Source organism: Martes martes (genome assembly GCF_963455335.1).
Source record: "Martes martes genome assembly, chromosome: 18".
In the NCBI taxonomy this organism is placed as follows: domain Eukaryota; kingdom Metazoa; phylum Chordata; class Mammalia; order Carnivora; family Mustelidae; genus Martes; species Martes martes.
Genome location: NC_137906.1, coordinates 21,664,555 through 21,678,381, shown reverse-complemented (window position 1 = coordinate 21,678,381; position 13,827 = coordinate 21,664,555). Strand labels below are relative to the sequence as shown.

Sequence of the window (13,827 nt, the reverse complement as noted above, 5' to 3'; positions counted from 1 at the left end):
AACCAAGCCCGGAGAAAGGTGACTTGCCGAGGATCACCCAGTGAACTGGTGGCAGGTTGGAAATTACAACTCTGTTTAAATTTTCCTTCCAGCAGGGCGCCTGGGTGGCTCAGTGGGTTAAAGCTTCTGCCTTCAGCTCAGGTCATGATCTCAGGTCCTGGAATCGAGTCCCTGCATCGGGCTCTCTGCTCAGCAGGGAGCCTGCTTCTCCCCCTTCTCTCTGACTGCCTCTCTGCCTACTTGCGATCTCGGTCAAACAAATAAACAAAATCTTTTTTAAAAAATTTCCTTCCAGCAAACCCCACACTAGACATTAAGATCCTGTTACATTTCTGAAGTATCAGCTTCTCAACAGAACGTAGATCCAGTCAGATATAACACTTCCCAGCACACTTTCTTGTCAATAACGTGTTCCTGTCTTCTTCCCTCCCCCCCCCCCCCCCCCCCCCCGCCGCGGGCCTGGGTGCCTCCGGATCTTAGCTGGGATTCTAAGACCTTTGTTTGGCACGCTGCAGCCACCCGTGCCATTCATTCTGCTCCTCAGAACCACCAGGCGTGTGGCTGCCTGGGGTCTGTGTGTGCGCCCTTCCCTCTGCCTGGAGCCCTCCTCCTTCACACCTCCATGTGGCCCAGTCTTCTCAGCTTCAGCTCTGCATCACCTCCTCAGGGACGCCCTCCCTGACGACCTTACCTACTCACACCCTGCATGCCCTAGCACTACTGTCACCTCCTCTAGGAGGCTCCCACACTTTAGCCTCTTGTACACGTCTCCCCTGGTGCTTTGTTCCAAGCTCTCCTTAGTCTGTCAAAAGCGCGGGGATGGCAGGCGGGAAACCTCGGCCTTCACACCCGCGAAGCCCTCTGAGAGCAAAGACCCAACCAACCACCCGGCGGAGACCTCGCTTTCTACAACAGGCAGTGGCGGGGCGCGTCCTCCAACCAGGGTCTGGGACTCGCGGGAGGAGCGCACCTCGCGGCCACCCCACCCCGCCAAAGGCGGCGTGCTACCTCTCAACGGGTCCAAGGCCACCACGCATGCTCCGCACCGCCGGCGCTCGAGGGCGGGGGCGGGACCTTGCCGCGCCTGCGCAGCTGCTCGGCCCGGGCTTCCGGGCGGCTCCGGCGCGATGGGGCTTAGAGCCAGTGCGGCTGGGTAGCGGCGGCGTGTGGGCGTGCGGGCCGGGAGGTCTGGCTCTAGGGCTCCGGTCTCGGGGCCTTTGGGAGCCGCCGGAGGGCGGGAGAAAGCTTAGGGTCCCCGTCCGCCGCCACTCCCTGGCATGTCGGCCGAGGCCTCGGGCCCGGCGGTAGCCGAGGCCCCGTCCCTGGAAGCCCCTAAGCCCTCGGGTCTCGAGACTGGCTCCGCCGCTTACGGTCTCAAGCCCCTGACCCCGAACAGCAAGTACGTGAAGCTGAACGTGGGCGGCTCGCTGCACTACACCACGCTTCGCACCCTCACGGGACAGGACACCATGCTCAAGGCCATGTTCAGCGGCCGCGCGGAGGTGCTCACGGACGCGGGAGGTACGCCGCGCCGCCCTTACCTGTGTGGTCCCTTATCCTCCAGATTCCCGTCTGCCTTCCCTCGCCCAGTCTCCCCATACCCCCTCTGTCGTCTCTCTACCGTCCAGTCAACTCATTTCACCGCCCTCCTGCCCCACGTCCCGTCTCATCTCCCCTTTCTCATTCATAACCCCGCTCCGCTCAGTCCTTCACCCCCAGCAATAACTAGCGTCTATGGAACATCACACGCCCCCCTCCAGTAGGCGCTGTGGTAAGTAATTAAACATGTCGCTTCAGAATTTTTGTTACCAGTCCTTTCCAATTCTCCCACCCTTTATTCTTCAGCTCAGACGACTTGGGAACCAGCCCTGATGTCAGCAGCACCCTTCCAGGCAACCTCCACGTACCTTCCAATTGCCCAGCCTTAGGTTTGCCTCTCTGCCTCAGCACTGCTAACCGCCAGCCTGGAGCAGTTGTCTGGCTCTATGTTCCTCTAACACAGTTCCCTGTACGCTTACTCCAGGGATCCACCTGTAAATGCAGATTGTAGGAAAAGGCTGTTTTGGGGTTTGCCATGGACACCAGAGAGGAGGGTGGACAGTTCTCTTTGGCAGGTGAACCTTATCTTCGTGGAGTGTTGCTTTCAGGGATGGGACCCACATGCCCAGGCAGAACTGTAAAATTTGTATGAAGGTGGGGGAAGGTATTCAGAGGGGTATAACAAGTATTGTAAGAGCAAGAAAATTAAAGTTCTTCGGGAGGTGGAGTTCAGTCTTCAAATATCTGAAGTTTCAGAAGTAATTTATTTATTCAGCAAGTATTTGTAAAGCGCCAGAGCTGCTTTGGTAAATGAATCAGACAGGGTTAGTCTTACGGACTTTACTTTTTTGTGGGGGCAGAAGGAAAATAATGACCAAATACACATACAAAAAATACATGTAATTGCAGATAATAATAAGTTCTATGAAATATATAAAGGTTAAAATGGTAGTGAACCTGACGGTGGGATAGATATTTTAATTAAATAGGATGGTCAGGATTAATACTAAAGGTTCAAGTTTGTTGATAAGGTAATCTATAATCATTTTCTCGTGGTGGGAACTTTTTTTCAATGTAGAAGAGAGTTGGAAGGGATTAAATTCTCTACAAATGTTTAAAAAGGGTCTATGGGAGAACTCACTGGAGATGTTTCAAAGGGATTTTCTTGGACATGGCAGAGGTTTGAGACAGATCAGTATTCAGACTTGTAGCTTTGGAATCTGTTTTTCATGAGAATTTAGTAGCTCCAGGGCCCCCTACAAAGCCGTCCTTCCTCCTGCCTCTCTCCATTCCACCAGGTTGGGTGCTGATTGACCGGAGCGGCCGCCACTTTGGTACAATCCTCAACTACCTGCGGGATGGGTCCGTGCCACTACCTGAGAGTACCAGAGAACTGGGGGAGCTACTAGGCGAAGCACGCTACTACCTGGTACAGGGCCTGATTGAGGACTGCCAGCTAGCATTGCAGGTGAGGGGCCCTGAATCCTGCCCTATGCCCATGTCTCTGGAGAGCTGCCCGAGCAGTTAGATACTGGGACATTAAAAAAATAGAAGGGAGGCAGCCTATGGGGTAGTGTCTGGAGAGGCTGCCTATGGCCTGGCTGTGACTAGCCATGACCACAGAAAATTGGGGGGTGCTTTCCTCTGTGTCCCTGCTGCCTCAAGAAGGACCTCCCTCACCACCTCGTGCTGGGACGGTTGCAGTAGTTAAATGACTGCTCTCTCCTTGCTCTTCCTCCCCGGCTAATCTGGCATTCACACTACCACCTGAGTGATGATCCTTCAACACAATCGCAATCTATTCTCCCCCTTGCTCAGAAATCTTAAATAACTCCCTAGGAAAAAAATAATCTAAATTTAAATTAGAATATAATGACCTCGCTGTTTTGGTCTTATCCTGGGAGGCAGCATTCCACCCCCAGCCAGGCTTTGTTTTTGTGTTTTTAACTTTTTTTTTAGCAATGAAATCTTAGAAGCAGAGCTGCTCCCAATAAAACAGGTTGGGGGTTCCACAGCCCCAACTGCTGGGCTTCTCTTCTGTGGATCTCTTAGGGTTCTGAGGAGAAGAGCTTAGAAGGCATAGCCAGGACCTGTGGGTTAAGCATCACCTCTACCACAGCTGAATGACCTTGATTGAGTTATTTCCTACTTCTGGCATTCTCTCCTCCTGTTCCGAAAGATAGGGAAACGAGAAATAGGTACAGTGTAATGAATTTTACATAAAGTCTTTTATTGTGTTTTTATAATGTTAAGAATGTCCTTTCCTTTATGATATAATATTAATAGGAGATGAGAGTTTCTTTTTTGATGCCCTTTATATATTAAAAAGTGGCAACTATGAACAACTTTCTGTTGGCTTGGTGAATACTTACTGGCTCATGAAATTCAAAAGTACAGCATTCCTTTGGGCAATATCCATGTTTTTCAAACTGCATCCCATAGGGAAAAAAATGCATTTTATACTCACATATATATAACTTAAGTAAGAGTTTTATAAAATGATACTTTTAGTGAAATACATGCTGGTATATTGTTTTCTTTCTTTTGAATGCTCTTTGGGGCCCACTAAACTAATTTCAGGACCCATGAATGGGTCACAACTTGCAGTTGGAAAACCACGGAACTCGGTGATCTTCAAAGTGGGTTCCTGCTCTGTAGTTGTACATTTATCCAGCGGTACCTCCCACCTGCTGTGTGTTGGGAGTGATTCTGCTATCTGCTTGTGTGTACATCTTGTATCCCTGTTTGATACGTAGGCGGTGGGAGGTTGGGGATGTATCCAAGGTCAAAGAGCCAGCTAGTAAGCCGCAAAGCTCAGAGCCAGCCCCTGGTTATCTGACTCCCAGGTTCAGTGCTTTTCCCTCTGCTCCAGCTGCCTCCTTTCCAGGTTTCCCTGACACCATTCCCATCCTCAGCTGGCTTGTTCATTTGGAGGTTTTGGTTTTTGCTTTTAAGATTCAGGTATAGAGAATTAAGTTCATCCTCAGAGTGTGGTACTTAATCATCATTGGTCTCTACCAGTCTTCTCTTTTTATTTTTCCCCTTTCCTCCCAGTCCCTTGCCCGCTTCCCTTTTACCCATAGCTACCCCTCCAATTCTAATGTTTTGCTAAATATACTTGGATTATGTTTGTACCCTTGAAAAGCTATGAACCTCGTTTTGTATATGTATTCGTTTTCAATTTCTATAAATGGCATTGAGCTATGGATTGTGTGTTCTGTTTCTTAATTCAACACCTCTTTCGAGATATCTTCATGCCGCTGTTTGTACGTTTAGTTCTTTGCTTCTAACCGCTGCGCAAGAATCTATGGCGTGTATTCACTGTATTTTATTTATACGTTCCCCTGAGGCTGGAGACCTAGATTGCCTCCACCTTCCTTCCTCTGCAAACGATGCCACCTGCCATCATGAGCATCCTTGTGGGTCCTGGGCCGGGGTTTCTCAGGTTTGTAGCTGGGAGTGGAACTTCAGGGTCACAGAACACACACAGGGGAATTGCACAGAGATCATCAGATTACTCCCCCGAATGACCGGAGCACTGGTACTCCTGGTCTGCATGCCATCAGGGATCCCGTTTCTGCATATTCTCAGCAACACATGGCATCAGCCAGTGTTCTAATTTTGCCAAGCTGATTGGTATAGAGTGATCTCATTTTAATTTGCATGCCTCTGATTACTAATGAGATTGAGCAGCTTTCATTTTTTTTTTGTGGTTTCCCCTTCCGTGAATTGCCTATTCATATTCTTTTTTTTTTTTCTTTTAGAGCCTATTCATATTCTTGACCAAATTTTCTACTGAGTTTTCTATCTTTCTCTTGTTGCTTTGCAGAAGATCCTTGCCTATTTTAGTTTAGTTCCTAGGGAGAATTAAGCCCTAAGACATGTATTGTACGTAATAAATTTACTTTCCTCGTGTGCCTCTAAGAATGGTACTGTTTTCCTGTCATCCTCGGAAGAGTTGAGAAAACAGGTACTCAGATTATTTATTTGCTGGATTTTGAGATTCAGGTGAGGAATCCTGGTTGAGACAGTCTGTTTCAGATAATTTCTAGTTAGTTTTAGTTGTCGCCAATATTTTCTCTTAAAATGTCACCTGTCTGTGGCATCTTTTGTTGAATAGAAATCCTTGTTTTTTTTTTATTATAACCATTTATTGTTTTTAAAGCAGTATATCTGTATCTATATCTATCTCTCTCTATACATATATGTATTGTAGAAGTTTAGAAAACACAGATAATCAAAAAAATAAAAGCTCCAAATATCCTTTCAGGGGTGTGTGTGTGTGTGTGTGTGTTTGCATATTTGCTAAAATATATATGCTCATGCTATATGTGCTGTTTTGTAGTTTGCTTTTTTTTGTTTGTTAATAATTGCCATCTTTCCATGTCAATAAAATTTCTTCTTATCTAAAATCCAGCGTATACACAAATCTCTCCATTTGTTCCAGAAAGATCTTTTTTACCTGATTCATCTAAACCAGGACCCAGTCTAGATCCTTGCATTACATCTGGTTATTATGTTCTTTAAGTCTCTTCCAACCCCGAACCATCCCTTTTTTAATAATGCTGGCTTGTTAAAAGAGTTCGCAGTTGTCCTGCACAATGACCCACTTTCCAAATTTGCCTCATTGTTTCATTATGGTATCATTTGGTTTGGTACTATACCTTGTTCTGAGTTTTCTGTATACTAGACAGTAGATTTATTTATTTTTAAAGTTTATGTTTATAGTAATCTCTGGACCCAACATGGAGCTTGAACTCATGACCCTGAGATCAAGAGTCACATGCTCTTCCAACTGAGCCAGCCAGGCGCCCCAACAGTAGATTTAAAGTCTTGATGCTAAACATTTTTTTTTTTAAGATTTTATTTATTTATTTGACAGACAGAAATCACAAGTAGGCAGAGAGGCAGGCAGAGATAGAGAGACGGGGAAGCAGGCTCCCGGCTGAGCAGAGAGCCCGATGCAGGGCTCCATCCCAGGACCCTGAGACCACGACCTGAGCCGAAGGCAGAGGCTTAACCCACTGAACCACCCAGGCGCCCCTAAACATTTTGATTAGAATATGTTTTAGGTAATTTTTTTAAAGATTTTATTTATTTATATGACAGATAGAGATCACAAGTAGGCAGAGAGGCAGGCAGAAGGAGAGGGAGTGGGAAGTAGGCTTCCTGCTGAGCAGAGAGCCTGATGCGGGGCTCGATCCCAGGACCCTGAGATCATGACCTAAGCCGAAGGCAGAGGCTTTAACCCACTGAGCCACCCAGGCGCCCCCTTTTTAGGTAATTTTATATATTTCATTTTGTGTTGTACTGAGAGATCCATAATGTTAATATTAGTAATATTAGTAATGCTCACATTTGGCCCCTAGATTCAGGTGATGATGACTGGATCCCTCCATTATAATCAGACTTCCTTGTTACCAACCATAACGTAACCTGTGTGATATTGTTTAGGCACTGTGTGAATGGCAGTTACCTATCAACCACACACCAAGTGAGAATCCTTAATCTGAATCAATTAATTTCATTAGCGTTGTAATTATAATTCTGTCATTCCTTCAGAGTTATTACCTGGGATTATTTGTTTGTTTTTTTCAAAGATTTTATTTATTCACTTGACAGAGAGCACACACAAGAGCAGGAACATAAGCAGGGGGAGTGGGAGAGGGAAAGCAGGCCTCCTGCTGAGCAGGGAGCCCAATATGGGGCTCAATCCCATGACCCTAGGATCATGACCTGAGCCGAAGGCAGACGCTTAACAGCTGAGCCCCCCAGGCGCCCCACCTGGGATTATTTGTAAAGTTACAGTTTCCATTGTCAACTGGAGAAAATCTTGATTTTAATGTCAAGTTCCTTTTTTTTTTTGCTTAATGGTATATCCTTGTAGGGTCTTATTGAAGGTTTTTTTCCATTCTGTCTACATCTTTTATTAGCTTTATTATCTTTCATATATGGGTCTTTTAATCTAAATGGAATTCACTGTTATAAATGTGAATTATGAAGGGATTTAACAATTTTTCGTCCTCCAGAGAGTGAGCTAGTTTTTCCAGTGCCATCTACTAAACTTTCTGTGGTAGCCAGTGTCCAAGACAGCCACCAGCAATTCTCGCTTCCTCCTCATTCAGGCTCTTGTGTGTTCACCTCCTACACTGAATAGAGCTGACCTATGTAACCAGTAGGATATTGCAGAAGTGATAGTGTGTGACTTCTAAAGCTAGGTCATAAAAGCCATTGCAATTTTGCCTCCATCTCGGATCACTCATTCTGGGGGAAACCAGCTGCCACATATAGACAGCCGGTCAGCGCAGGGGAGAGTTTACTTGTTGAGGAACGGAAGGCCCCTGTCCATAGCCAGCAGACCCCCAGCCATATGGGTGAACTATCTCAAGCAGATTCTCTCAAGATCCAGTCAAGTCTTCATGTAACTACAGCCCAGGCCAACATCTGGACTCCCAACCTGGTCCAGACCACCCAACTAACCAATCTCAAGTTCCCAGCTCACAGAAACTGTGTGATAATAAAAGTTTACTGTTTTAAGCTGCTAAATTTGTAGTAATTTGTTACCCAGCAGTGGATAACAGATTTGGTATCTGGGTGGGGTTCTGTGGTACCAAAAACCTAAAACGTAGGAGTGGCTGTAGAACTGGGAAGTGGGCACCCGTTGGCAGGACTTCAAGGAGAATGTTAATGAAAGCCTGAAGAGCTTTAGAGGGTCTGTTCATGGAAGCCCGATGACCTCAGAGGAGGCTGCAGCAGGGAAAATGTTACTAGAAACTGGTGCAAGGGGAACCCTTGTCATGTAGAGGCAGGATTTTGGTAACACTGTCTCCCACAGTAATCTAGAAAATATAAAAAGTACCTAATGAGCTGGTAATGTTGCTAACGAAGTTTCCAGAATGTTGAAGGGGCCACTGGGTTTCTTGTTGCTGATAGTAAAACAGAAAAAGAGAGGATAAGAAAGAGGGAAAACAATTGAACAAGGAGGCCAGAATTACTGGGTTTGAAAAGTCCCAACCTTTCCAGATAACACACGATGTTACAATTCCCAAATGGCTTCCTAGCAAAGATCAAACACAGGGCATTCTCAATAAAACTTGGTCTGAAGATGAAGTCGAGGATGTAGTTATAAAAGCCTTTGTTAAGACCTCAGAAATATCCCAGAAGATGCCTCGGAGCCCCGTTGATCGGACAACAGTGGTACCTCTCAGTCATCTCAGCACATGCCCAAAGTAGAGGGGAGTGTATCTCACAGAGATTTGTGGGTGTGACATCTTTCCAATGAACTGAACCCCAAGACTCACTTCATGAATATCTATCCATTAAGTTTTTGCAAGAATTACATTGGCGGAGACCCTGCCAGCTTGGACCAAAAGTGACAGAGACAGTGCAAGACAAGAGGCCTTTGGGGCCCCGAAGCTCTACAGGCAGGAAAACATGTAGCTGCAAGCATGGACTGGGACTGTCTTTCACGGAAAAGGAAGGCTGACTCAGGGCAGAGCCAAGAGCCGTAAAGAATCATTTCTGGCAAGAGTAGGCATTAGAGAGCTCCCAATATTTGTCCGACTGGATTGCAGAATTTCTTTGAAGCAGAGACTTCTGTATGCTACCTACCTGAGAGTCCCCTACTGGTTATCCTCATGCCTGTTCCACCACTGCGCATGAGGTTTATGGGAGAGATATGTCTCTTTAGTTCACAGGTCATCAAATCAAGAAGAAATGTACTTAAGGAGTTATAACTAAGGAACTACACCCAAGGAGCCTCACCCCACCCCCTAGACTGACTTAGGTGACAGGATTCTGTACTTCAAGCTGATGCTCTAAAGGGATGAGACTTTGGGGGTTTTGGGAGGGGGTGAGCGTGCTTTTCAATGGGAAGGATTTGAATCAAAGGGGCCAGAAGGTGGCCTGTGGAGCCAGCCTCCAGAGGCAGTCCCCAGTGATTCTCACTCCCTAGTACTCATTCTTTCGTGTACTTCCCTTTCACATGGAACAGGGCTGACAAACCAGGTCCTAAAAGATACTGAAGCCTCGACCTTACTCTCCCGAATTATTTGCTCCAGAGCAGCCAGCTGCCACGTTGGAAGGACACTCGAGTGACTCGAGAGGTCCAGATGACAGGGATCCGATGTTTCCTGCAGATAGCTGTCATGAACTTGCCAGCCATGTGAATAAGCTTTCTCAGACACACATCCTCTGGACCCAGGCATGCCTTTAGATTCCTGCAGCACTGGCTGACTTGGCTACAACCTCAAGACAGACCCCTATGCCAGAACGACCCAGCTAAACCACTCCTGAATTCCTAACCCACAGAAACCAAGATAATAAATATTTATTGTTGCTTTAAGCTGCTAAGCTTGGGGATGGCTTATTACACAGCAATAACAAATACGCACTCTGTACTTGCCCCACAGTTATGTGGTGTCCCCTTTATAAATATCAGTTCTCATATATTTATGTCACCCCATTTGGTTTGTTCCTGCAAACCAAAACCAGTTTTCATTAGTATGGCTTTATAGGATATCTTAATATCAGTCCTTCTTCTTGGCTCTTTTTAAAAATTGACTCAGGGGTGCCTGGGTGGCTCAGTGGGTTAAAGCCTCTGCCTTCGGCTCAGGTCATGATCATGGGGTCCTGGGATCGAGCCCCACATCGGGCTTTCTGCTCCGTGGGAAGCCTGCTTCCTCCTCTCCCTCTGCCTGCCTCTCTGCCTACTTGTGATCTCTATCTGTCAAATAAATAAATAAAATCTTTTTTAAAAAATCGACTTAAGTAATAATAGACTTTTATTCTTCCATATTAATGTTAGAAAGGTCCTTTTTTAAAGATTTTATTTATTTATTTGTCAGAGAGAGAGCACACAAGCAGGGGGAATGGCAGGCAGAGGGAGAAGCAGATTCCCCGCTGAGCAGGGAGCCCCATGCGGGACTCGATCCCAGGACCCAGGATCATGACCTGAGCCAAAGGCAGAAGCTTAACCAACTGAGCCACCCAGGTGTCCCCAGTGTTAGAAAAGGTCTCATAAGTTTCTTAAAAACAAAACAAACAAACAAAAAACCCTGGAATTTCCGTTGAGAAAAAGACCTGGTTGAGAGAGGTGAAGGGTTTTGTCATAAAGATTCTGAAAGAAAAGAGGAAAGAAGTCAATGTATCTGGTTCTGCCTCAGAACTCATCCCACCCAACCAGGTTCATTTATTGAACAGAGACTGAGCACCCACTGTATACTAGGCACTCCCTCGGTGAGAATGGATCATAAGCAAACATTCAACAAAATGAGAAAATGTGAGGAACTCAGTGCCATGAAGAATGAGCTGCTAATGTGTAAAGGAGGGAGAGGAGGCTGAGTCAGAGAGCTTTAGGTGATGGGCCAGCACCCTCTGAGGGGTACTGTTCTGAGTTATCTGAAAGACATGAAGGGGCCAGCAAAGCACGCAGCAGTGGAGACCATTCTGGGCAGTGGGAACTATGAAGGGCTGGGTGGGCGCAAGGAACAGGCGGTGGGTGGGGCTGAAGCCCAGCAAGCAAGGAAGAGTGGTAGAGACGAGATCAGAGAGGTTGGATCCTGCAGAGCTCTATGGAACAATAAGGAGTCTGGATTTTTCCCAGAAGGCAGCAAGCCCCTTTGGATGGCTCTTTAAGTGGGGGAGCGAGTGACCTTTTGTTGTGCTGTTAACCACCTTCCGCTTCTTCTCCAGCAAAAAAGAGAGAACCTGTCCCCGCTGTGCCTCATCCCCACGGTGACATCTCCCCGGGAGGAGCAGCAGCTCCTGGCCAGCACCTCCAAGGTGAGGCCCCTGCGCCCTGTAGGGTGGAGGCTAGGGGCCTCTCCCTGCAGCCTGACCCCCACCCTTCTCTCTCCCCCCACAGCCCGTGGTGAAGCTCCTGCACAACCGCAGTAACAACAAGTACTCCTACACCAGGTGACCGCCATGGGACTGGGGGGTGCCCTGGGCTGGGGGTAGGGGTGTGCTGGGCTCAGGCACCGCCCCAATGGGGGCCGCTCCGGGGTGCGGGGGCTGTGACTCATACAGAGGGGCAGAATGCCCACCGGGATGCAGATTCCAGCTCTGGGTACTTGGGCAGGTCATTGTCACCCTGGAGGCTCCGTGTGCTCACCCGCAAACCGGGTTCCGGCGAGGGTTGCGAGAGTGGCTAGCATTGCCGGGGGCTTTTCCACAACGGACGGTGCTTTCCACGTGTTAACTCCCATAATCCTCGTGGCTGTGTGAGGGCATACTATCTCCATGGAGCAGATGGGGAACTGGGGCGCCAAGAGGGGAAGGAACTTGCCTGCTGTCACTCGGTTACAAGGAGTGGCGCCACTAAGGCATCAGGTGAAGCTGCCAGGGCCCCAGAGCCTCCCGGCATGGGTAGCCCCTCCCGGGTGCTGCTGCTCCGCAGAGGCCCGCTGAATCCACTGGCGGGCGGAGGAAGCGCCCCGCCGGGCACGGAGACCTGAGTGCAGGCGAGGCGTGCCCCCACGCTGCGGGAGCAGAGGGAAGGAGGCCAGTGTGCTATAAGGCCTCCTGGCCCCCTGGTCCTTAGCACTTCAGACGACAACCTCCTTAAGAACATCGAGCTGTTTGACAAACTGGCCCTGCGCTTCCACGGGCGGCTGCTTTTCCTCAAGGATGTCCTGGGGGACGAGATCTGCTGCTGGTCCTTCTATGGGCAGGGCCGCAAAATCGCCGAGGTGTGCTGCACCTCCATTGTCTATGCCACGGAGAAGAAGCAGACCAAGGTCAGAAGGGGCTCGGCCTGGTTGGGGAGGGCTGTGGCGGTGGGCAGCACCCGGACCCCGGCCAGAGGGCAGCGCGGCCGACCACGAGGTGGAAAGTCCGGGGAGTCAGGAGCTGCTGTTCCAAGTTCCGGGGTCTCGTTAACCTGGGGCAAGTCACCTTCCTCCTGCGGGTCTCTGTCTCTCTGCCATGAAACGAGGGTGTTGGGTTAGAGTGGGATTCTTTACCTAGCCCATTTGGGTCTCAAGGCCGTCTTGAAGCAGTATGCAGGTTTGGGAGTGTGTATGCATTTTCCCATCTAGAAGGGACCATAGCTGTTAGACTCTCAGAAGGGTCCGTGACCCACAATAGGTTCTTAGAACCTCAGGACCTTAGAAAACACAGGTCTCTTAGGACACACTGAGTTTGTAAGTCCTGAGTCATGAACGTGGCAGTCAGCACATAGTTCCTGAGAACATCCTCTGCACTGAGCACAGCACCAGGCTTGGAATCCAGGTGAATGAAAGGCCTAGGGAAGTAGCAGCCCTCTGTCGTGTCCTCTGCTCCCTTCTGACCTTGATATGAGGAAAGTGCCTCAGATACGCAGGTCTCTGAGCACCCCGTGCTACTTCGTACCTCCCCACCTAGCACACGCTAGTCCCTCCTCGGGGACTTTTTCCTCACCCCCGGCTGCCTAATGAACTCCTGCTCAATCTGTAAGACACAAGCCAAGCACAGATTTCTTTGGGACAGCTTCGCTCATGAGCTTTCAACCTCTCACAGCCCCAAAGCTGGTCATACTTCCGTCTTTGTCTGCAGCAAGCAGGAGGAGAGTGTCCCATCAGCAGCACGGGGTTAGCTCCTGGAGGGTAGGGCTCTAGCTTTTCTTCCTATCTCTCTAGCCCCAGACAGTGGAAGCGAGGAAGCATTTATCAAATGCATGCATGCATGAATGAATGACCCAGCTTCCAAGAAGTTTCCACTGTAAGTGGGAAGACAGGAAGATAAACCAGTAGTGAGCAAGCAGCTTGGTAACTCTGTCTGTGTTAGCTCATCCCTCCAGGCCACACGACACCCCCTCTGTCCCTAACACCTCCTCGCTTCACCCCTTTCTATCCTCTCTCCACTCTGCCTCCCTCCTGCCAATCTTCAAATACTGGACTAAGTGCCCTCCTGCCCCAGGCTCTTAGCTTTGCTGTTGCCTGTTCCCCAGATGGCCCTTTCTCGCCTTGCCCACCTGGCTCCTTCCCCCCTCCTCTGACTTTTGGTTGAATGTCACCCTTTCAACGAGGCCTTCTCTGAACACCCTCTCTAAAGTTGTAACGTGTGTGGCTATGAGCCTCCCCACCCTCTCTTTTTGCTATATTTTTTCCTGTAACATCTATCACCATCTGAGGGCTTATATTTGATGACACGTATGTCTGGGTCCTCCCCCTAGAATGTAAACTTCCTGCAGACAGGAACTTCTGTTTAGTTCACTGCTATAGTCCCAGTGCCTAGAATGACACCTGGGACGGGCCCGTTACTCAGTAAGTATTTGTCAAATGCAAGAACATACCAAGAGACTTGGCA

The 13,827-nt window shown here is 48.5% G+C and overlaps 1 protein-coding gene across 1 annotated transcript; it reads left to right on the top strand.

Annotated features, from left to right (window-relative positions):
- Positions 1-1,111: 1,111 nt before the first annotated feature.
- On the top strand, positions 1,112-13,128 carry KCTD13 (potassium channel tetramerization domain containing 13; the record flags this gene model as incomplete). The annotated part of the gene is made up of 6 exons (XM_080830435.1): positions 1,112-1,521; positions 2,838-3,007; positions 11,233-11,322; positions 11,405-11,457; positions 12,083-12,278; positions 13,075-13,128. Exons 1-6 carry the CDS (start codon positions 1,278-1,280, stop codon positions 13,126-13,128), a joined length of 807 nt encoding a protein of 268 aa, XP_080686561.1. The 5' UTR covers positions 1,112-1,277.
- Between the last annotated feature and the right edge of the window lie 699 nt (positions 13,129-13,827).